Source organism: Drosophila biarmipes, chromosome 3R (genome assembly GCF_025231255.1).
Source record: "Drosophila biarmipes strain raj3 chromosome 3R, RU_DBia_V1.1, whole genome shotgun sequence".
Classification (NCBI taxonomy): domain Eukaryota; kingdom Metazoa; phylum Arthropoda; class Insecta; order Diptera; family Drosophilidae; genus Drosophila; species Drosophila biarmipes.
The window spans coordinates 28,457,620-28,482,838 of NC_066616.1; the positions used below are offsets into that span (position 1 = coordinate 28,457,620).

The window sequence follows — 25,219 nt, forward strand, 5'->3', positions numbered from 1 at the left end:
AGTAGCAGCGGCAGTAGATTCTTGCACTCTAAATATAGTCTCAACTGGGCCATTAAGGTCGCCGGTTTTACACTGAGGGAATTGAGGGTATGCCCTCTGAACTTGGAAGTTAGTAATAATAATATTGCTAGTTACAAGGATGTGTTGCTGCTAACAAAGCTAATTTAATATCCCAAAACAACCCAGTGGAGAATATTTTGAGTGGATTTTCTATCTGTGAAACGGTTTTTAACGATTTTCAAATAATTCCCGAAAAAGGATAAGGTTTTAAAAAGAATTTATCCCAAAAATGCCTTATTCTTTACAAAACTGTAGTATTTTTTGCTGTGTAATCTTAAATGGGTCGAGAAAAGATAATAATATACCTATGCGAATGTGTTTGAAATTAAAAAAATAATATTAAATATATAGCTACAAAATTTCCAACTATAAAAAACGGTTTTTAAATACTAGGGATTAAATGTATAACTCCTGGGAGTGGATTCTTACTTCAGTCTATTCCTCAGCCTTTAATAAGTTGGTATACAACCCATGCTTGGGAAATTATGTTATAGTAAAATATGTGTTAAGAATTAAAGAATGTAATATCATTGAAGGAAAGTAGCCTTATATATATTTTTATAAAATAATTGAAACTAATATCTAAAAAAATATAAAGAAAACTGATCGAACTAGAACAAGCCCATTTGAAACACATCAAAATAGGTCCTAAAAAATGATTTTTGTCTCTGAAAAATGCCCTTTTCCTCTGCCTTGATACTTATCCGCCTTTAAATATGACTTCCAAACATCGCAATCATCATATTTCCGAGTGCACAAATTGCCTGCGCCCAAGTCGGGACTCCCTGCTCACACAGTCAAACGCCCCAACAGGAGTCGAGCACGCCATGGCGAACATAATTTTTTAATGGACTTTTAATGTCTGTCGCTTGAGCGCGGGGGAAATGGGAAATGCACGCGAGTGTGTGAGTGTGTAAGCGCCTTGCTTTCGCAAAGCTTTTTTCGGGGTCAGTTTTTGGGGCTGCCGGGGCACAATTAGCGGCAGTTTGTGCCCGACATGTGTAAACCAGCGAGAGAGGTGGGCTTTCCGGGCCATTCGTGTGCCCGGCCGTCAATTTATTAGTCGACGCCTCGCCTGGGCGGCAGTCAATTAGAGAGCAACAAGGCTCGTTGTTTTTAAACTGCCAATAAGTTTCAATAAGTTGGTATTATGATAGTGGCGGCTAATGGGATCGAGCGGAACGGGTTTTTCTAATGAGGCTTGGGAGACTCGAAACCAGATTGCAAGAAAATTAAACTTTTAAAAGGCGTTTTAAACTTACCCATTAATTTAGTAGCCATTTGGCTTTGTAAGGGATTTAATATAAAATACTTTAGAGAAAATTTAAAATTTATTACTCATACGTACTGTTGTCTAGTTTTCCAAATTCAAGGATCTTAAAGATGAAAAAAATCAGTTTTACCCATATAAGAGCCTAAAATTACAATCTAAAAGTTATTTTGTAGTTATTAAACACGTATTGCAGATGAATTGCCGAATCAACTTGTTGTACACAATATTCTTTCAAATATTTAAATTCTTGTTTAAAATACATTTTGGCGCCGATAAATATTTTATCGGTTGAATTCGCCTTACCGGTTAAGTTGCTGTAGCTGTCCGAATAGGTGGCGCTTTCTTGAAATGCCCGTGCAGGTTGCGCCACCATTTACTTTTCAAGTTTCGGAGTTAATTTGATTCGGAGTGAAGCGAATTCGTTCCCAGCGGGCAAAATTCGAACTAAGTCCGGCGAATTCGAGGAAGTTTGAAGTATTTAATGCATACTTTTGGGGTCCAGTAGGGCGCAAAATTTGAATTCGAAAGAAAATTAATTTTTTAATTCAATAAAAATTGAAATTTGAAAGAATTTCTAACACAGCTTAAAGACCTTTCCCCCCAAAACAAATATATATCATGTTTGGTTTACATTTTCGCATTTCCATAATATGCACTTTTATTGCGATCTGCTTTATGCATCGAATATTTGAGTTACTGCTCCCTTCGCACACTCGATTATAGATTTATGTGGTAGCGTATTTATATAGACACATATAAAACTATAGTATATAGTATGGTATATATATTGATCGGGGATCTTAGGGCACATCCATAACCTAACGATAGTGGTAATAATTCCGATTTCACACCGCTCAAGGGAAACAAACATACTTTCTGCTGAACCAACGGACACGTACTCAGGTAATGCGGTGTCAATCGATCAATCAATCAATCAATATCTGAAGCCAAATCAATGAGTGTATTTGGGGTTAGTACCTTAACTTAAACGTATTAAATTTGACTAGTTGAATTTGCTTTACACATTTTAAGGTTGCTTTTGCTTTTGCTTTGCTGCTTTTCTACTCTTTTCCGAATATACGATTTTTTTTTAACATATTGCCAAGACTACGAACTAATTAACATTAAAGATTTGGAGTGCCGTAAACGTAGACTGTAGACTTTAGCAAGAGAAATCGTTAAAGATATACTTTGTGATATTTACGTGTGTTGAGTATTTTGCGTGTTAGATTGCTATTGTCGTATAAATTAGGGCCACGTATAAATATAATACAGTAAACTAAAGGGTTACATCTATGCCGAAAACTAAACTAAGAAACCTACAAGGTGTATGTACAAGAATATATTCTCTCTGAAACTCGCTTCATCGCTCCTCAGGCGCTTTGAAACTGAAGCTCTTTTTTGTGGTCCATGGGTTTGATTGGGTTTTTTTGCGTAATCGTTGGGTTGTTCGAAGTGGGGGCTGTTCCGATCCTCCAGCTATCATATATTTACGTATAAATGCGTCAGCTTTGCGACAGACAACGAATACGGCAAGTAACCATCGAAGAGATGGCTAGCTCCTTCTGTTTTATGTATAGTATTTGTTTAGACCTTGCTTTCGGGTCCATCGGCCACGTGCTTGAAGGCCAACCGAATGCGGGAAAGGTAGTGCGAGCATATGTGTCCGTAGTTCTTGTTGTACCACTCCGGCGTCTTGCCCCTGGAAATAGGCCATGATTTGATTACAATACTGTTTAAAAATAGTACAATAACAACTCACTTCACATCCACCCTGGCCAGATGCATCACCCTGGATCTGCCGCTGCCACAGGGCTCTATGAGGTACCTGGAGGCCAGGACCACGCCCCTCACCGCCCCGAAAAGAGGCTTGGCCTTGGTGTGGTCTATGGAGGTCTCCACTATGACGCAGGCGCCGCGCGGCAAATCAGTTTGCCAGGAACTGAAAGGGTTTATTAATTATTAAATTAAATTTAAACTAATTTAAAACTAAGTTTCAACATACCGCAACACACAGAAGTCCGTGGCGAGCTGGCCGTCCAGGGCGTACTGATAGATCTCCGTGCGATCGTCCAGCTTCTTGACCGTCTGACACTGCAGCAAATTGGTGTCCCACGTGGCCCTCTGTTTGATCACGAACTCCAGCACCTCCCTGGGGGGTCCCTCGATCTCCGTGGTGCAGCGCCAGAGTCTCAGAGGATGACCATCGCCCACCTTCTTGTAGGCAATGTCCACGCTGCTGTCATTCAGCGAGTTTATGCTGAACCAGCCGCGCGTTCTAAGGGGATTAAGGGAAATTATTAAAAATAAAATAACATTTTTCCAAATAGCTAATTCAAAACTCACTTTTCGCGACCCTCCTTGATGGTGGCGCTGGTGCACTCGTACAGGTAGCCCCGCCAGTTGTGGAACTGCATGCCCTCGCCGAGGGCCTCCAGGGGCAGCGGCTTGGACTCCTCCATGTAGCTGAAGTTGCACTTGCCCAGCTTCTCCTTGGCGGCCGTGTAGATCTGCTTGTAGTGCTCGATCATGAAGGAGAGGCACTCGTGCGAGGCCTTGGCCTCCGCCAGCTCCTTCATGTCCGGCATGCCGGAGCCCTTGCCCTTGCGCCGCGGCGAGGCGGACACGGAGGCGGAGCCCGTCGAGATGGAGGAGTGGAAGATGGACTGGGCCAGGCACACGCCCAGGTTGTTGCTGGTCATCTGGTTTTGCTGCGAGTTGGCCGCCACAATGGTTAGGAATTCGAGGAGCACGTACAGGATCTCCCGGTTCTCGTCGGGCAGCAGGAGCACGGCGCACTGCACCGCATCCAGACGCACTTCGGCGGGGAGATCTGCAAATAAATTATATAAAAATATATTTGTAAAGTGACTTCTAAGATATATTTTTTAGCTTACGTTGAAAGATGGCCACAAAGGTCTCGGACATCTTGGTGGTCAGCAGGGATTCGGGGAGCTCTCGGAAGTACTGCTTCAGCATGTCGGCCACATCGTAGGCCTGCTGCAGGTCGAAGACATCCATGCACTCGGCGGTGGTGTCGGTGACTTCTATTTGCTCACGTAACTTAATGATCCTAGACTTGCCGCCACTCTTCCGGAAGATGCCCACCTGGTCGAGGGCGTTCAGCTGCAGCCAGCGGAAAGCAGCTCGCACTGCCGTGGGCAGGGTTTGGCCACTGCGCTGCAGGATCATCAGGAGCGGCACCCCGAACACCTTCTTGTCCTTGTAGTCCGGCATCTTGATCTTCTTGATGAACTTGGGCAGCTCCCAGTTCCAGCCGGATCGATGCGAGGGGCAGTACCGCTCCATGTGCCCGGTCAAGGTGACCAGTGCCAGTTTCCGGATTATCTGCAGTTGGCCCGCTGACATGGCGGCAAAGGGCATGCCACCCGCATCCTCCTGCAGCGGTTCGATCTTCTTGGAGAAGCACTTGCGGAATATCATGTTGGGGCGCTCCTCCATCTGGAAACTGTGCCAACGCACCACGGGCTGCCGCTTGGAGCCACCATTTGTGGCAGTGCCAGCCTGATCCTCGTCATTCTTGGGCTCCTTTCTCGAGGTGCTTCTGGAGCGGAAAGATGAGGAGCGGAAACCATCGCGTTTCTTGGGATCCTTGCCCAGGTTCAGGGATCCTCCGCGTGTCAACTTCTTGACCTTGACCTCTGTGGTATTCGAATTGGCGTCCTTGATGAGCAGCTTCCTGCCCTGGTGACACTCCGAGTCGGAATGGGCTCCTATGTCATCCACCTTGCCAGTGCGCTGCAGGAATCTTCGGGCCTTGGAGGGTTTCCTCAGGGAGAGTTTACCGCCCGCCGAGGACTCCTGACTGTCGCTGTAGTAGGAGGAGGAGTCATCGGACTTGCCCTCCTTCAGCTGCGACATGGGGCTGGAGAAGAAGTGCAGCGGGCTGGTCCTCATCGAGCGCGGAGTGGTGGGCGTCCTCTTGGGACTGGAGCGGTTGGGACTCAGGAAGTTGTCGCTGTGGCTGGGCACCTTGAGGTCGTTGCCGAAGAACGGCGCCTTGGGGAATGTGTGCATGGGGCTCAGGGCTGACGGTGAGGGCGGGGTGGAATACACGGCGTCCGGCTTGCGCAGACTACTCCGCTGGCCAAACTGCGAGAGGTCTAGTGTGGTGGGTCCACTGATCACCACGTTCTCGCGATTCTGTCGCTTGCGGCGTCGCGACTTGATGGACTCCACTCGCCGCAGCAGGGCCTTGGCCTGATCCTTGATCCGCTCGCTGCCACTTCTCCGCAGGCGACCGCTTTCGGAGCCCTCGCCCAGGGAGGAGCCATCGGTGGCCAGGCCACCACTGGTCTTGCTGCAGCCGGGAATGACCAGCGTGATGCCGGCGCCGTCCTCCTCGAACCGGTCCGGACTCGATTCCTTCGACGAGCTCTCCGTCTTCTCCACGTTCAGGCTGAGCATCCCCGGCGGCGGCAGCTCCAGGCCCATCTCCCCGATCCGCGACCAGCGGCGAATGTGCGGTTGGAATGTCCAGTGCTCGCTCAGGGCGAAGTTCTCATCATCCGATTCCTCCTTTTGCTAGGTAAAACAGGGGAAAGGAAAATATGTATTGGGTTATGGTCTCCAAAATGATGGTTTGTTCATTTGAGCTCAAGGATAAGCCCTTATTGTTATGTACTGTTTATTCGCTATAAGGATCCTTCTTGTTTCATCCCGAGTCCCCACAATATAGTAGTTCGTCCTCTTACCTGTGGTGTTTGCGGCTTGTGGGACTGGTCCAGCCGCATGGTGGCACAGCGATTGAGGACGCAGAGCCGGCGGTAGAGGGACTGCAGCTGATCGTTCTCCAGGTTGGTGTGGTCTTTGGCTACATTGTTCAGGTCGATCGGGAACTGGTGATCTGCAAAGGACACAAGCGAGTGTTTAGAAGGACTCCTCTTGGCGGGCTGGAAGTGTGAGTGGTTTTGCGACTGCACGTCTCGGCGACGCGTGAAATTCTAATTGAGAAACCTGAAAAGTCGAACGCCCATGGCGCCAGCGATCATTAAACGGGTACGAGTCGGGCTGCTTCGGTATACGCGATATATGGAAGTCTGCCATCGGGCAGCTGAATTTTCACAGCGTTTTTCCACATATTTGCGTGGCCAATTCGCACGTAGGAAATCAAGTTCCAAGCGACTGCCGCCTCGTTCACACAAAGTACAAAAAAATACAAAAAATATAGAAAAGAAAAGATTATACCCAGACGTTTACACATGTCGCGACGCGTCGCACAGATACGAATAAAGCGGCGATACTGCAGATACAGATACATTCGCATCTGCAGCTGCAGATAGCACTGCTCGACATCCGTAGGATGCACTGCGTACTGGGTGCTGGATGCCTGGATGCCTGGATGCCTGGCTGCCAGTCTGCCTGGAAAAGCTGCATTGTTTGCACAAATATTGTTAGCATTACAACAATATTTTGTTCTTCTCGGCAAGCCATTCATGGTTTGTTGAACTTTCGGCTCGAAAGTAACGCCCCAACTCGTTCTTTCTCTCCCCTCGACCGATGGAAGCTTTTTATAGTTTTGTTTACACTCCTCCAGCGCCATTCTTTCCCCAATCTCGGCCCTGCTGCGTATTTATAAGACCATTGCGGAGGCTCCTCTTCAAACAGTCGAGTGTGCGGTGTGTTTGGTTTCTAATTGAGGGTGCAAGGCTGGTGTAAACAAATCGGGGAAGTGTGCCAGTGCCACCAAGTGTTCGATAACCCATTGGGAGTTACGATCCAGTACGCAGCGCTGACGTCAGAGGGAGATGATTCGGGAAGTCGTTGTAATTCATAGCTTTTTGTGTTTTTTTTTGGTTGCGTTTTTTCCACCCAGACTTTTCACAGTTTATACGAGCCTGCTCGCAGGGGATGGGGGTGCATTCATTTATGGGGTCAATTATATGATTAATCTTTTTTCTCAGCCAATGACGCAGATTGCAGTGAAATTCGAATGTAATTAGGAGCAATTTATGGCTGTTTTGGGGAAATATAGAAGCAATTAGCCTGGAATCTAAATTAGGATGCGGATTTCACTCGAATATAGATCTTTATGGGGTCTCCACGAAGTAAATATTGCTTGGACACTGGCTGTCTTGGCAAGGGAACAATTTAGATGATCTAAACATTGAAACTCATCCGAAAATATGCGATACCTAATGGGCTTAGCCGGGATTTATTTTCACCACTCCTCGAGTTCCGTTTCTTGGCTCCCAGGATAACCGGTTGTTTTGGACCACAAAATCGATTGCCTGGCCTCATGAGCTCTTATTGCCCTCTTAAGCACTCCCATGTGATCCTGGCCTGGCGCAGGTCACACCCTCGAATTAAGTCTGCCACTTTCAATGAGTAATGTGAGTGCAAGAAGTGAGCAAAAGGCAAACAAAGGCTGGGGGAAATGCTCCATCCTCGGTCCCTCATCTGGGCTTTTTCTTGGTTTTGTCTTGATTTTTTTTTTGGTTTGTCCTGGGTTTCTGGGCAAATTAACAGTCGCTTACAGGCGGAACACCTCCTTTCAGCGGCAGCACAAGTCCCAATACCCCGGGCCAAATCAAATGACAGAGCAGCGAGCTCTTACACACCTACGGCATTTTAATTTGCCCGGCCAAAAGCCAAAAAGAACCCACAAAATGCTGAGGAAATTTGAGCGGCAATCTGCGCATGCGCCGCTGCCTTGTTTACACGAAACTCATTAAAATACGCATTTATCATGTTGTCCCCGGTCAGGAAAGATGGTCATGCAGATGGGTTTTGGGCTCGGGATTGGGTTTGGGATTGGAACTGAAGCCTGGTCTTTGGAACCTGCGATGGGTTGGGCTCCAGTTTAAATGTGCGCACAAATTATTCCATAAGTCGCGAATTTACGTTTTGGTTTTCAGCACTCAAAGAAAAATTTTTAAATAAAAGGAGTAAATTATCTTAAAGTAGGCTGGGGCTTAAGAACTTTTGTTGAGTAAAGAAATAGTTTATAAATATATATTTTTAGAGGCAACTTCAAATTCTTGAATCAAATGTATCTCAGTGGAGCTTAAGATGTAAGGCTCGTGGTTTGAGAGCATTTAAATAAAATCCAAGTTGCACCCCTACTTTTCTCTGAGTGCCTTTGCCAAGTCGCTGGTTCTGTTCTCGAATTTATGCAATACAATTCGCATATTTCAAGGTCGGCGACAGGGCGCCTGCGGACATGCCCAAATTGCAGGCTCTCCATTTCAGATTCACTTTTTGGTCTTTCGCGTTGTCTTCTTGAGCTGGCTTTTTGGCCATAACTCAGCGAACTTTTTGGGCTTAAGAATGTACTGTTCGCGTTTGCTTGCCTGAATCCCTGCAAAACCGCGCGGCTCATCAATCTGCGAGGCCTCCAGGCGTTAAATGCCTTGCGACAAATGCTCTGGAGAAGGGTCGACTTCGCTTGCGATTAAGGAAATCAAATAAATATGCAGCCTGCGCAGGGTTCAATGAACCGATACTAACATTTTGGCTGGCGGTTGTACTTTTGGGCAGCCCCTGCCTCAAAGGCCAAAGCCCTTTCTCAGCGAAAATACAAAAAAAGGGGGATAAAACGTAAACCATTTTAATTTTCGGTTCTGTGCGGAGTTTTTTATACGAAGGTGGTCCCCATAAATTCTTTTGGCCTGCGTGTCCTTTAGCCTTTTATTATATTTTATCGCAGTTTGGCTGCCTCTCAAGCGTTGCTTTGCGTTGAATTCTTGAGATTGCCCCGATCTGGTAGGTAGGCGTTACTGGGCTTTCGTTTTCGCCTGAAAGGACTTGGATAGAAGGGGATCTGATCTGGATTGGGATTCGGGATCCAGGGGATGCGAGGCATCCCATCAGCCTAATTGTTGTCGCGGTCTGTGCCGCGTGTTTGGGATATCAAATTCACTGCGAGTATCATGTCGGGGGCAGCCTTTGTCCGCCGATGGTGTTGAAACCCCTAGACGTCGTGAGGCGGCACTTAAATTGTTCTCCAATGTTGCCACGTCATAAATGTTTTGTCTTTAACCTCCTTTTTTGTGCTCCTACTCGGACTGGGGGCAGTGGCAGGGGCGAAAGTGAAAGTTCGTGTAATACAATTAATAAACTGCCACTTGGAGAGCGTTAAACACACAAGACTAAATGGCGGGCATGTTGGTCAAGTGCCTCGGTCGCCGCTGCTGCCGCTGCTGCCGCTGCTGCTGCGTCACTGCCGATGACGAGACCATCAATTACCGACCACCAGCCTGCCACGCCCCCAGGGCAAAGGCATGCTGACACGACATGCACTGGGGGAAAAAAGGGACTGAGAAAATCACGATCAAAGAAAATATATTATGGCCTTACGACACTGGCTTAAATTTCACCTCAATGAAAAAAGGATTTAAAAAACTCATCACAACTTATAGCATACTTATAAATACAATAGCAAGTCTTAACATATATATTTATCCATTATTTTCTCAAGATTGCAAAGATATTTTTAGGTAAATCAAGTAGGTAACTTTTATAACTTAGATGCAATATTTCTGAGTCTTCCAAATAATTTTCAGTGTTTACCTAAAAGTTTTTCTCCTATTTATAACGATATAATGTTCATATGATAAGAAATCTCTAAAAACATTTTTATAATCATCATAATTTCTTTATATATTTAGTTTACCTTCATTTTTAAGGTTCTTCTATTGCCCTAACGATTTCTGTTCAGTGTAGTGATATTTATGTCATAAGGCCATAACATTTTTAATTTAAATTATTTAATGGTGTGATTTTCTTATAAATTGAATTACCATTTTAACCATTTTCCCCAAGTTCTTCTACCATTTCTAACGTTTTTTTTTTCACAGTGCAGCGCAAAACGGAAGTGGCTAGTGGGGAGCTGGATGAGGATGTGGTTCGCACTTACCTTCGTACATCTGTGCGTATTGCGGAAAACCTGCAGCACGCAGCCATTTGCAAGCCTCCACAGCTTCGATTTCTGCAAGAGAGAGGGGAAAATCCAGGATGAATATGCGTTCGCAGCGAATCAAATTAATTGTAATTAAGTTTTCCGAACGCATCCTTTTTGCCCAGCCAAATTCAATCCAGCGCCGCCTGCGAAAACAATTAAACACCGGCGTGGTCAAGAAGCCGTCACCAAAGTCTGGCCATTGTCCGCGGGTTTTGGCCGCTTGATGGATTACGTTGTAAACCCACCGAATGGAGTTGACGGCTTTAAATTATGTGGCTGCGGTCGTACAGGGCTTTAAATTGTATTTTTTAAAAGACTCCACCTCGAGTTAAAGTGCCTTGAAAGTAAAAGTCTTGGAGTAATGGAACTTTAAGAGCTGGAGAGACGGATTTGAGGGATAAAATGGCTTATTTATGCCGGGCTAATTTGAGACAAGGACAGGACAAAGAACGCATTGAACCGCAGCTAACAAATGTAAGTCATACTGCTTTATGAGCCCGAGACCGCAATGAATTCAAATCGAATTCCAGCCAGTTGGTCTGAAACAAAGGCGGCCAAAGGCACTTGGCCCCAGCTATTTTAAATGCTAATCTGGTTTTTCTTTTTTCTCTGCTCTCCAGCTTGGCTCAATTCGAGTAACAGGATCTGGCGACAGGGCTATTGATTTTTAATCAGGCTGAGCGACAACATGAAACAGTTTCCGGCTGCTTACTGCCAGCAGGAAAATATGAACCTATGTGGAAAGGCGGGCAAGCGGGGGTTGTGGCTGAGTGAATTATTATTGAGTTTTGCAAGCGATTAACTTGCACGAGGATGGCAATACCCGCAGCTACAGCTATACCCAAACCCATACCCACACCCCTAGCAATGGGTTCACCTGTCCCGGCTTCCTTTTGCCAGTGTCTCCGCAGTTATTTATAAACGAGAGCAACCCCTCGGACATCGATTTATGCTGCTGGCATTCTGACAGCTGCTGGCCGGACGCATGACCCGCTTCCAGGGTATCCGGCTCTTGGCAGCGGGCCAGGCACCCAACACCCATAGATACTCATAGATACTCATGTTGGGGCGACAGGCCGGTTGACCTGACCCAAGGAACTGAAGGCAAGTGGGCTTGGGTATTAGATTATGCATGCAAATTGCGGGCTAAAATAGCGCAACATATGGGATTGCATGTCTATGATTAGGACGATTACCCAATCAACTTGGAGTTCTTTATTTCAAATATCAAATAGTCTTATTACTTTAATCTCTTCTCTTAAAATCATCCTGCTTAAGAAATCCTCGTGAGCTAACCCAAATTCTCTTAATAAATAAACATATTGGATCTAACTTTAACTTAAAAAGAGTTGAAGATTTGCTTCAGAGCCTTTAAAAATGGTTTAATTATTCTAAAATAAGCAGTAATTATTTAAGAATTTACTAAATATTAAGTTATTTTGTGATAATATTTGTTTAAATATTTTTTACATTTGTTTTAAGGAAAGTTTTTGATTTAACGTGGCATTTTAAGCTTCCTGACTGGCTGGTAATCGAGATGTGAGTGGCTATAATTACTACACCGCTTTAATTAACCCGCAATTGCAACTTTTGCGTTGGCAGTGGTATTCCTCTGTAAATGCCACTTGTGAGTGGTATAAATTGCGCATACGCCACGTTGACGTTGCGAACTCATCTAAAAGCCATTTAAAGCGAGTAAAACAATGTGGAGGTGTGTTCGTGTGTGCCAAAGGCTCACTCACAGCTTATTGCGTCAGGTTCAATATTTGTTCCTGTGTACCCACACAGACACACAGGCCATAGTACCGCCCAGTTGTTGTCCTTATTGTCCTTTGCTGCCCCGGTCATCCCCCTCTCGCCTTTTAAAAACACTGCCAAACAAGCAACGCGTAAATTCATGAACTTCACCTGCGCCCAGGATAATAATTATTCTGATGGACCCGAACATTGTGTGTGCGTGGGGGAGTTTGGGGGCGTTTCGGAACATGAGACGATGCTGATCATCATTGTCGGGACCTCCGCGATGCGCCGTTCTGACCTTAAGGCTAATTAAAAATATATAAAATGCCAAGCAGCCCGCCTTCCGCGGGGGTGTTTGAAACAAAAACAAGCTCTTTTCCGCCTCGCGCTTTCGCTGAACTCTGCTCTTTAAAATGGCCGATGATTATCTAAGTGGTATTGAATTTCATAGATTTATTGGGAGCATTTCCTGGAACCAGAAATAATGAGAGGCTCAAGGAACTATACACTCATATTTTACTTTTCAAGGATTTTTAAAGGTTTCTTTAAGGAAAACCTATAATACTTGAGATTTTACATGTTTTTTAATGGATAACGATGAAGCTTAAATCTGATTTCAAAGAAATGTATCTGTGAGATACATTTATGTGACCGCTATCTTTGCTTTTAAAGTGCTTGCTTCTCTTGAAGATTAAGTGCTTATAGTTTCTGCTTTTCCTAGCCTTATCCTGTTCAATTTTCCTGCCATTTATAAATGAATCAAACAAAGCTTGTGTTTGTTCTCCCTGGCTCCAGCATTTTGCATACATAATATTGTGTTTGCCCGAGCCCGGGATTAATTGAATCCCCCTCTGCCCGGGCGTAGTTTAAGCTTGTTGTTCTCGAAATTTGTTTAAATTTTCAATTAAAATTTGCATTGATTTCAAGAGCCGCCCACAGATGCCGCAATGGGGTAAAAGTCAAGCCAGCTGGCTGTTTCTGGTCTCTGGTTTCTGTGGGGAAAAGCAAAGCAAAGCAAAGCAGGGCAAGGCAAAGGAAAGTGTCAATGAAAGCAAAGTTCCTAACACAATTGCCGTAGATTTTATCCTTCGGTTGGAAAATTCTGGCCCATTGTGTGGGTGTGTGTGTCAGTGACACGCATTTCCACTCGACGGGCGAGTGTGTGTGCTCCAGAAAAATGCAGCCAAGCTGAAAGAGATGACATTGTATGCGGCTGACAGACAGCAGCGTTCGCCGACTTATGCAAAGGATTTGAACGTATCCATGGGATGCGTTTCCATGGCTACACAAGCCCCCATTACGCACGGCTCTAACTTTTGGACTAATATAATTAAATGGCCCTAGAAACACATGATGTAAAAGCTTTGACCTCAGTGCGAAACAACATTCTACCTGCCATATAAATCGATACCGGTTGACACTAATTGATGGCTAATTCAATTGCCACAGGCTCCCGAAAACATTATTCAGCAATTTCATTAATTCCCCGCTAAACGGTTTCATTTGCCAATTATGCTGCCGTATAAACAGTAAATTGCACAGCCCCAGGAGCCAGAAACAATGCAGTTTTACGCCAGAAATTCAAATGAACCGAGCCTGTTCGTTGGATAAATAATTGTCGTAGGTGTCGTGGCTTTAATTAATGGCCAAGTGCTGGCCAAATGGCCAAAGGCAAGCTGCGCGAATGCTTTATTGTCAGCCGTTGCATTCGAATGTCAGGCGGAACATAAATTTCAGTCACCTTGCTGCTGCTTCCCATCAAAGAAGTGGATTATTAATTATAAATGGCCAACCAGAAATAGATACATATATGTGTATAGAGGGTATGGCCAACTTGCGATTTTCAGATGTGTTTTCGAAATAGAGTTGCTGGGCCCACAGAAATAGACATGTGCACACTCCTTTCCTCTTCGCTGGGCACACAAAAGCCTGCTGCCTGTTGCCTGGCCAAAGGATACAGCTATTTATACCTTTTCTGGGCCATAAGTGTGTGCCAGATGCTTGCCAGCCGCACAGAAGTGCTGCTTCCTCCTAGCCAACTCCCATTTTGGGCCCTGCAACAAGTGGTGGCAAGGTGGCAAGGCGGCTTGGTGGTGGAACGCCAGTTTAATTTGCTGTGAACTCAACGATGGGTGGAGCTGCTCACTTTCGCCTGGGGTGCACCGCCGCTTTGAGCCCCCAGTGTAATTAGGGGCCAAGTGGCCGGGAGCCCCTCGGGAATTCTTCAGCCAAATATAACAGATCATTGAGCTTTTAATGTGTTTTTAATGCCAGCCCATTATATGCGGCATATTTCCTGCTGGGCGCACACTCGCACACAATAAAAATAACCGAAATTCGCATTCGCGAAAGCAAAAATAATCAAACAATAACAGAATAAAGCCAAGCAAAACAAAGCAATGGAAAGTTTATACATTGTTCTAACCCAAAAATGGCTAGGGAAAATGAAATGGAAGAAAATGCTAGTGGCTTACAGGTGGTTCGTTATGAATTTCCCCAAGGGTTTAGCCGAATGAAGAACAAGGAAATTCGGCATACACTGCCATAAAAATGCCTTTCCAATGGCCCATTCGATGCTGTGTGTCATATTTGTGTATATCTTCTGGGAGGCACGAACCGTGGAGGCAGGTACGAGTTATAATAAAATAAAATATAATATAATAAAATAAAAACAATTTCCCGCATTTTTTACCCGTCCACGGGTATACATATTAATTGTATAATAATTTTTTGCCATTTATTACAGCACGCAAGCGATTTTCTTTATTTAAATGAATGGCTCTGCTTGACTGGCGCGCAATTTCACTAGAGTGTAAAGAAAACGGCGAAACCGGTGAGGAGGCTGATGATGATTGTGATGGTCATGAGGCGGGGACACTGACTGACTGACTGGTTGACTGACTGACTGGATGACCGAATGATTGACTTGCTGACAGAATGCTAGTGACAGAGGGGGTGTATTGGATCACTTGTTGCACTCCCCCGCGCCTTATTGATACACATATTCCCGAACTAGCGGCGCGAATAATTCGATTTAAATGCGAGGCGTCGACTGATAAGTACAAGCTGTGCACTGGAAATAGCCGTGCCCCGCATTCCCATTACCAAAAATAAACGGCCAGAATGGGGAATGGGTTCTAAGGGGGGCTGGGGGGATAAATATCCCCTTGTGGGGTGCCGAAAAACCATAAACAGCCAATTGCTGGCGGTGCGAGTGGCGCGCGCGCATTCCAAACCACCAGCAACACCATGATCCAGACTCGCATATTTCCATAATTGTAAACAAAGTATTTAATAATTTGCCGGCAGCTAGTGGGCAAAACAAATTTGCCCTTGAAGCAGGGCTGCACTGGGGAAAAGGGTTTAACAGATGATAAATTTGGCAATCTATAAGGGTGCTCTCTCACCTAAATCTATAATAATCTAAATCAAAAATGTATCAATCTTTAAAGGGCAATCCTTTAAATATTATTATACAAAATCTATGTAGCTTGGGAAAAGGTCTTCTGAAGTCAAAATTTTCTACTGGAATTGTAGATTGTATCTAATATCTATAAAGACCTTTCCCTTATCTTCTCATTTATTGTATATTTGTACTCTAGGAAAGGGGATCTACATTTTGTAACTAGATTATTTTAATTCTTAGTTCTTCGGTACTTAAAGTTTTTCAACCTTTGTCATCAAATTGTAATCTTTTGTCTTACAAATTATGGTCTGGTGTTTCAAATTCCAACATATTATTTTCCAAAATAAAGTAAAGTATTAATTTGACTTCTTGTTGAGAAGTTAACACGGATTTTTTCCAGTGAGCTGCCTTGGCGGTTGGCGAATGCCACTTAGTGCTCACCTGCAATCTTGCGTTCGCGCATTTTCCGCCACAGTGCCTCGGCCTTGCGCTTGGGCCAGTTCTCGAACTTCTGCGAGAAGCTCCTAAAGAACTTGTACTCGCGTATGGTGATGGACATGCGGCGTTGCATATTGGCCAGTTTGGGCAGCGCCGTCTTGAAGAGCACTCACAAAAGTGGCTATAGCGATGGCAAAGAACTTACTAATGACCGCCCAGAGCGGATTTCTTGGATTGTTTACAGAGCAACTACACCAAAATACACGCCATTTCGGGCACACAATGCACTTTCTTCCTTTCAAAGCTATTTATTTGGGTTTGATATTTATTTTGCTTGGCTATTTATTTTGATTGGGCTTTAAGTCGGCGGCGTCGACGCGCTCCACCCGAGTTTTCCACTCGCTGCGGCCACGAAAATCGACAACCGTGCACGGCGCCTGTAAGAGCACTAATGAATTTGCAACGCGTTCGTTTTCCCCTCGGAAAATGGCGAGCCGAGCGCACGAGGCCTCGGAAAGCCGAGCAGGGAGCTGGGCGCACGGGGCGTATGAGCAACGCCGAACAACGGGGCGTATGGGCAACATGGATGTTCTGTTGCTTCCACTTCTTTGAGGGCCACAAGGTATTGTTCTTTGGAATGGGCCGCAGAAAGGGCCACTTCCTGGCCCATGTTTCACATAAGGGAAAAGAGAGAGTTATCGGCTCTACAATCGCTTATTATTATTATTTCTGTGGTTAGTTGGCCAGGGCCAGGGGCGAACAAATAAATAAATAAATGAATTACTGTCAGGTAGACGATGCTTATTTAATTTCCATGTTCGCCAAAAGGACTCTCGGCTCATGTATTTTAGTTGTACTTCTCGTTTTGCTTCACGAGCGGGGCATTCATTAAAATTTATACCCCGGCATGCGAAAGTTTCAAGACGGAAAACACCGAGATACAACCGCACCTGTTGCTCTGCTGAAAGGTGTGGGCGTTGGGCGGTGGGCGGTGGGCGATGTGCGGCTGTGGGCGTGGCTGTGTGCCTTGTGCACAGTTGGTTTGGCACAGTTTTTTTCATGTTTTTATTTCATTTGATATGTGTGTGCTGGAGTGTGCTCAAGGTTAGGCTTTGGCTCGGTTTTATGATTTATGGAGAGTTGAATAAATGGCATTATTGCGTCTGGAGGGGCTTTGATGACACAGCCGCACATCTGTTTGATATCACCATTGAGTCCCAGTTATTCAGAACAATTCTAATCGCTGAAGTGCAAGTCCATTGTTTTCACACAGCTGCAGTTCGTTTGTTTAAGGATCACGTTTTTGTCTTGGCCACTTGGCACAGGCAAAATATTGCCATTTCGCACTTATTGGTTGCGTTTAATTGGATAAACAGGAAAATTATGAGCACAAATCATTGGCAAGTCACTCGGGCGCATTAATTCTCATTAATCTGCGCCCACTTTTGCGTTATTTGTGCTTTTCGGGGTGTGTCTTGGGGCGGAAGACGGAAAACACATATTCCATAAGTCTGTATAACATAAAATATAAATGCGGGTAATTTGTACTTGTGCAATCGCAGAGATATAAATCTCCGTATCTATATGAAAGCGTCTTAATCTTTTCAATAAGATAAACAAAAGCAGCGCCGGCCACTTGGGAGGTTGGCTTCCGTTGGGAGATAACAATGAGCTCTCCTTAAAGCCCGTCATTATTGACACACGGGGCGTATGGGCAATGCAACGCCGAATGGCACACATTAAATTGGCCATATAAGTACGCGTAAGTACACCAGATAAACCCAGCGAAGGCCACGACCTTTTCAGAGGTTATGCTTTCAGTGTCCAGGGAAAACGTCATCGTAATGACGTCAGTGTGCGCGAGGAAATGGCAGGCAAACATCCAGATAATGGTCATGAAATGACCATCTCTCGTTCTCTCTTATTTTGCCTGCCATTTTCCCGCATTTCCCAATTTCCCCGCCCCATGACGTCATTGGCCGAGATGGCTGCGAACCGCTTTGTATGTGCATAATTCGTTGGGGGCAGCCAGGCTGCAAAAGCGAAATTGAATGAGCGCTCCGACGGCCACTGGAGGACACTTGGCGTCCAGTTGGTGATTCAATTTTTTCGCCTCCCGTTCATTTATACGCCATTTTTAGCACAATGAGTGCCATCACACCACCATCATCATCGCCAGTCCCATAGAGTTCTGGTCAAGAGGCAATATGTGGATAGATGTGCCTATGTACACGTGGGAAAATCTTCGAAGGAACCGCCTTATTCATAAAGCTCTTAGGGGGAATGGACAAGTACATTAAATAATGTAGTTACCGTGGAGTAGGAACACCATATTGAATATTATTATTATCTAACGAACTAAGTTTTTTAAGAAATTACTTCGAAGTCATTTATCTTAGCTTACCTTAGGACTGCAATAAAAATTTCAGAATATTTGGAATTGAATCATAGATATTTTTAAATGGAATCTTGAAAGTCATAGAATCTAATGAATATATCTCACATTAAGTTGGGTAATACGTTCAGAATATCCACAAGTTCTATCATTTCAAGCTGATAACCTTGGACCCCCTCTTAATATTTCATATTCTTGAGATACTTTTTCTCAGTGCCCATATGCCACTGAATGTTTGGACTATATGGTCTGCGGAATTGACAGATTGACAGCCATTTTCGTTGGGGGCTTGGGTTTGAGTTTGGTATTGGGATTGTGCCATTTGTATTGAAGTGTTGACGGAAGTGTTGGAAATTCGCAAAAAGAGCCGTTTGCTGTGCTGCCCTCGATGTTCCCCGATTTCTGGCCAGCGAACATGAAAGTAATTTAAATGACGGCCGCCCTTCAATTGTTTGGTCGAAATGAAAGCAAAAGTTCGAAATTGATTTGCTGGCCCAAACAATGTCCTATTATATGCTTGTTCCCCCGGGCCAGAGGAGTGCTCTACCCATCACATATAGATCAGGACCGCGAATAATTATAGAAATTATGAATCATGCCCCGACAGACTGTTATTATAAACCACTCAGGCTTAATAACAGACCGCTAATTGGCTGGCAGGACCACCGGCGCATCAAATCAGGCATTCAGCCGCTCAGCCGCTCAGCCGTTCAGCCTTGATGTCCCGGCCCGGTTCAGGCCATTTAAATAACTCATTTAGCCCGGCTGGTTTCGTGGCTAAAAGCAACTCGTTGGCGGCTCTGCGGCCAGCATTCACTACTACTCACTACTCACTCACCTGCTAAATAGCGATCACTCTGCGAACGAGAATAGCGCAGCGTCTGTGGGAAAAAAGAGGGATCGGAGTTATAGGGAATGTCCATTAATGTCTGGTAATCAAGTTGATGCGAGGGCGGGTAGATAAGTGCTGCGAGGGGGAACCCATAAGCGGATTGGGCTGCCCTTTGCCGGTGGTATTGTAAGCCTACTCAGAACTTGGCAAGACAGCGCAGAAAAATAAATCAAGATAAATTATGTAAATGCCTTGAACTGAATTTAGAGTTAAGTGGAGCAGCGAAGTTTAAAGAAATCTAAATATAAAAAGAATAATTTCGAGGCTCAGAATGGAATATGGGTAGTCAATGCAATTATTTTTAAACAGGAAACATTAAAGTTCAACTGCATTTACTGAATAACATATCATTAATATTTACATAATTCTGTTATAAGTGCAGGAATACAGTAATTCCAATTCTATATTTTCTTGTGGCTGAGAAAATCCAATCAATCTACCCTCGCGTGATAATTTTTCCACTCCAAATCACTCACCAATTGCTGGGCATCGTAGTTATCGAATCGCCGGCTTAACTCGCGCTCCTTGAGCAGCATCGGCGCCGAGTTGGACTTGGTGCAGAGCTCCTGGATGCCACCAGAGTCGCCCAATCCGCTGTGCAGAGAGGCGCTGCTGGGCGAGGGCAACTCCACGAAGTGGTGCAACTGATTGGCGGCATTGGCCGAGGGACTCAGGAGCGCCTGGAAGGGCTCCTGCCGCAGGACCAACGAGAGCTGAGCCCTTTCCTTGCTCTTGATGGCCGGGTGCTGGATGGGCAGCACCTTCCTGGGATGCAGAAGGGCCTGCGGGGAATGGTAGTGGTCGAGGGAGTGGCTCCTCTGGGTCCTGGGCACGAGGATCGGCGGCGGTGGGGCAGTGTACTTCCTACGCAGCACCACCGGGGTGGCTGAGACTCCACCTCCGCCACTGGCACTGCTGGCATCCCCATCCGTGCAGTCGCAGTCCCAGATCCCGAACTCGGTCTGGCACTCATCGTAGTCCTGCAACTTGCCCGCCTTGTCCTTCTCCTCGTCCAGCATATCGTCGTGGGACTCATTGGCCGCCTCGCCGCCACTGCCACACTGGCTGAGCACCTCGAGGAGATCGGGATCATCGGAGGAGCCTCCGGGAGCCTCCAGGCGTCTCAGCCACTCATTGTCCTGGGTATGGCCACGTCCGGTGCACTTCTTGTGATGAAGGTACTGCAGCTGGCGGCTCTTCCAGTAGTGGGACATGTCCTTCGGCGGCGTGGCCGTGCCGATGCCGCTCTCGTTATTGTCGTTGTCCAGTCCAGAGGAGTCCAGTGAAATGCCCGATTTGCCGGAGCTCAGGACACCAGTGGCCTCCTCGCAGGCCGAGGAAGACGAAGTGGAGCTGGAACGTGATGAGGCATTAAGACATTGACAAATCAATTCGAAGGGGCGGGGATTACACTCGGAGAAAATAAAGAGAGCTTGACTTGGTTTTTAAATAATTCGATTTTTAAATTAATTTTAGGTTCCGAAAGGCATGCAACGATATATTTTAAAATTCATAAGTACAATGAATTTATTCAGTAAAACAACTTTGATATATCATTGCATACTTTTAGACACCCATGGAAACATTTTTATTAAATTTTAAGGTGGTTGAGAAGAGGGTTTTATTTTTGATTATTCAGAGCTCTTTATTTTCCTACGTTTCTCCGAGTGTAATGTCTCAATGCTGGCACTCACTTATTGTCTTCATCGACGGCGCCAACGCTGCGCAGAATGGACTCCTCCGAGGTCCAAATGGTCGAGGTGGATCCTTTTTTGGTCACATCCACCAGGTAGCCGGGAGTGCTGCTGGCCGCAGAGGAGGCGGAGGAGGAGCCTTTGGCCGAGGCTGACTGGGATGCGGATGAGGCGGACGCCGGCGGCGGGGTTATGGCATTTCTGCTCGTCAGCGCCGCATGATTAATGCCCACCCGTTTTGGCATCGACATCGGCTGGGAGGCCAGCATTGTCTCCATGTCGCCGCCGCTCAATTGTCGCTGTCGCCTAGATTTCAAATCCTCCAAGGTGGTCGTCGTGGATTCACCTGCTGCCGTTGCCTTTGCCGCCGCCATCTCCTCGATTTTCAATGCGCTTTGGAAATTTGTCAGCTTATGAGTTGCCGGTGTCGGAGTTATTGTGTCCGCTTGGCCATTAACTGGGGGACAGGCCAGACTCTTGCGCTGGCTCTGCGGGGGGAGGGCTGCTCCGCCGGATCCTCCAGTTGCCGCACCCGCCAATCCTCCCCCGAATCCTCCGTTCGGCGCCGACAGGGTGCGCATGTAGGCAACATTCGATTTGGTTGCCGGCGATGCCTCGTTGCGTCCGCAGCCAAGGGAAAACGATTGCAATGGAATGGTGGCCTGGAGGAGGTAAGGAATACACTTAGAAAAATTGTTGGACTCAGAATTTAACAGAAAAATATTGGCACATTTAATACAAAATAAAAGTATCTTTACTTAAAATACTCTTAAGATTATTTAACATCAATTTATGAGGATAAATATCTGTATATTTTCCTTCAGTTAAATGCTCACATTTAGGGATAGTTTTTCCCCAGTGCAGCAGGAAGAAGAACAAGTTAACTTATTAAAATATAGTCAGTCAGGTTTAATAAAGAAAAGTCGACACTGAGTGCCGCTGACAGTTTCGAGGGCCGCAACCTCAACCTCCGCGGACAAGGACCTTGAATGCATAATGAGCGCGGTGGACCTGGCTGCCCCCAGTCTCCACAGCCTGCACAGCCTCCACATCCTCTAGAAGCACCAATCCAATCTGGAGGCTACCTTGTTGGGTAGCCCAGCCCAGAGACAATGCGAAAAAGGAAACATCAGCGGAATTTTTAGACATTGTCAAGTGGAACGCGCAAGCAGCGCAGGAATTTTCGTATTTTATGCAAATCTTTGACCAAGACGGGTTAGTTCTTTCCTCGATTTTTTGTTCGTATCTTTTAGTTATTTCCGCGGAAAGGCATCTCAATGAAGCCGACTTAGCACAGACATTTCCCCTATTGTTTTGGCTTATGATTTATAAGCCGCGTGTGATAACAGCCGCTCCATTCCAAGAACCCAAGGCCCAGCTGAATGTCTATATTCACGGCCGTGTCCCATCGGGGCGTAAGTGCGTTATGTCAATTCGATTTACAAGCCTTTGGCAAGCGTTTGACAATTTGGTTTTCTCATTTGGTGGAAAAAATCCGGGCTGCCGCTGCAGCAGGCGGAAATTGATTTAAATGATTTATCGGCAGAAAAAAATGCTGCATTTATGCCTCGAGCCGCGGCCTGAAACCGGGAATGGGAACCGTGTTGCAGCAGGTTGCTGTTGCTGCTGTTGCATCGGCGATGTTGCTGCTGTGGCAGCGATATTGCTGCCGTGCCTGCTGCTGATTCTGTTAGCGTAATTCCTTGGAGGCCTTGGGCGAAGCGCTGGCCAGCGAAATTGCCGGCACAAAAAAGTGTATCACGGCCTGATTGGAGTTGCCAGTCGAGTTCCCCAAAAGCAATCAATATGAAATGCCCGGGCTTTGTACTAAATTATAAACACATGAATATAATACCCAGCATTTAGGCATTTCCAGTTAACATTGAAATTACAAGCGCTTAAAATAAATATTGAATGGGTACTTAAGCATTCACTGGGAACAATTTTGATTGCAAACTACATAGCTTAAAAACAGGGATGGAATATTTAAAATGTTTTTAAAATCAGAATTTTTGGAACCCATATATGATAGAAAATCTCTATTATATTGAAGAGAGAGAATTATAATGATATGAAACTTTAGAAAAAGTACGACAATTAATAAACGAATTAAAAACTAACAATATTTTCCACTTGCCAGCTGCACATATCCCCCTAAACGAGGGCAATCTGCGGCTCCGGACCAGACGACGCCCGTCTAAAAATGGTCACAGGATGCGGATGCGGTCCCCCAGTCGGGGGGGTCCTTTGGGAGAGCCAGAGCACACATCTGCCGCTGCTTTGGAATCAAATTTGTAATGCATTATGGAGCAGTCTCGAGCGTCTATGAATTATTAATAAAGACCAAGGCGATGCCATCTGAGCGAACTGCGTGTTAATGAGCCGCCAACTCTCGCCGGCGACGCATTAATTGGGCGTCCAGATCAATGGCGTTTATGGGCATGGCCAAGAATCGAACATATGGCCATTTATAGGCAGCCGGGCGCCGAGTCCGATCGATTTCGACTGCCCCGGGGCCCGGGGCAATGAAAACTTTTCACCATTTTACGGCTAGTTATCGGCCCAAAGATCATCTATGTATCTCGCCGCGCACACTCGATTAATTTAGCGATTTTATCAGGGCAGCCAAAAATGTAATGAAAAGAAAAATTCTTAATGCCCCCAATCTGTTTTACATATGTAAGCAATTCCCAACGATCCCCTCTCTCTGTTTTGATTGAAATTGAAGCATTTTACGGCTGGGTAAAGAAAATTCAAATCAGTTTTATGGCCGGCGGTAGAATCCGATATCTGAAACGCTGACAGAGACTTATTTAAATGTCATAAAAATGTGAACATTTCTCACAACATCGCCGAAGAACGAAACGAATGGAAAATAAATGAAATGTTTTCTTCGGTTAGTTAATGAAAAATGCAATAAAATGAACACAAAATGACACATAAAAATTGCTTTTTCCTAGCTCAGACCTGGGGTTATCAAGCATTTCCCGGGGGGTAGGAACTGTAAATGCTCCTAATTGATCATAAAAACGGGTCGCCAGAAATCTACAAAATTAAGTATACATATATGTATATAGAGGCGTTTGTTTACTGTTTCGGTTTCGATATCAGAATGACAAATGCGCTGGGCAACGCCTCGGCGCTCCACTTTTATTGATATGTGACCCAGAAAGTGCCGGTCCTCGAGTGCACAACATGAGTATTAAAGTACGCCCGATCGGGCTCGGCCAGGCTATCGCAAATCGATTGGACATGCCCCTGACTGCCCCGGCAGATGAGCGACTGACTCGGCCGGCCGAGCAGCCCGCGGTCACGCATGCGCACTGATAATAATTATCAAATCAAAACACTTAAACGCCTGCCCGGCCCATCGGCCTCCTCCGGACATTGTTCCCTGCTCCCCGATCACCGATGACTGCTTACCAAGCCCCATACCGCTTCCCTGATCTCTGCTGGTTTGCCGTCGTGTTTGTTTGCCTTGCAGTGATTTGCAAGTTCTACTTAAGTCAAAGTGTCTGGGGCTCGTTGAGCTGCGTGAAAAGCTTTTTGTGTGTCGCGGCCTTTTGTCTGGACAGCCTTGCCAAGGCCTACACTGGGAAAAATACGCCATCTTAAGTTAACTAGCTTAATCAGGAGTATGCAAAAACATTTGCATCATGATCATTTTGCGTAATGATCAATTTTGAGTTTAAGTATCTTTCAGATATATGGATTATCTTATCTAAAAGTCAGATTCCTAAGGTTTTGTTACATTCGTTCTGAATATCTAAAACTGGAATAATTCTTTTCTGCTAAAAGATATTCTAATATTTCACTCTTTTAACTACTTTTGATAGAGTTTTATGAGCCTTCCAAAGTTAAGCTCATCATAACTTTAACATCATGCAAAGTAAATTAAAAACTATAAAAACCTAAGCAATCCCTGATCATCATCAGGTAAAATCTATTCAAAACTCACATAAGCAGAATAATCTTGTGATATATTATTAAATTTAACTTCTTTAAATTCGAATTTCGCTGCTATTTTTCCTCAGTGCTGGCCAGCACTTTCTGCGTCTTCCTCATCTGCTGCATCTGCATGGTTCATCATCATTAAGCGCATTGCGTTGGCCGATGATGCCCCCTGCCACACGCATGCAGCGGGCATGCTGCACAAGATTCACTTTCGCAGGGAGAAACACTGGGCCTGCACCCGGGCCCCCATGCGATCCCCATAAACATGGCAGCCAACTAAATTGGGGCGTTTTGGGTTCCGCTCGGTCTGCTGCCGTGTTGACAGGCCCGGCAAAAAGTGAGGTGAAGTGTTCTGCCGAGGTCTCTGGCTCCTCCGATCTTGCTGCAGGGCGGCATGTTGACCCAGTTCACCCAGACCCACTCCTGCGCCGCCTTTCCAGCGAA

General features: G+C 45.5%; 1 protein-coding gene across 7 annotated transcripts in view; it reads right to left on the reverse strand.

Annotated features, from left to right (window-relative positions):
• Nucleotides 1-1,954: 1,954 nt before the first annotated feature.
• Nucleotides 1,955-25,219, reverse strand: part of LOC108024520 (rho GTPase-activating protein 7) — a 93,952-nt gene continuing 70,687 nt past the window's right edge. For 6 of the 7 annotated variants that reach the window (XM_017094471.3, XM_017094472.3, XM_050889287.1 and 3 more), the window contains 10 exons: nucleotides 20,822-21,483; nucleotides 19,604-20,480; nucleotides 19,074-19,116; nucleotides 10,212-10,283; nucleotides 6,049-6,200; nucleotides 4,231-5,878; nucleotides 3,680-4,166; nucleotides 3,339-3,611; nucleotides 3,096-3,275; nucleotides 1,955-3,035 (listed from right to left, as the gene is read on the reverse strand). In XM_017094471.3, coding sequence (XP_016949960.1) covers nucleotides 2,921-3,035; nucleotides 3,096-3,275; nucleotides 3,339-3,611; nucleotides 3,680-4,166; nucleotides 4,231-5,878; nucleotides 6,049-6,200; nucleotides 10,212-10,283; nucleotides 19,074-19,116; nucleotides 19,604-20,480; nucleotides 20,822-21,483 — 4,509 coding nt within the window. In that variant the 3' untranslated portion in view covers nucleotides 1,955-2,920. Of the gene's footprint in view, nucleotides 3,036-3,095; nucleotides 3,276-3,338; nucleotides 3,612-3,679; nucleotides 4,167-4,230; nucleotides 5,879-6,048; nucleotides 6,201-10,211; nucleotides 10,284-15,843; nucleotides 16,248-19,073; nucleotides 19,117-19,603; nucleotides 20,481-20,821; nucleotides 21,484-25,219 lie in introns of those variants that run through there. The other variant, XM_017094476.3, reaches the window with a different exon arrangement.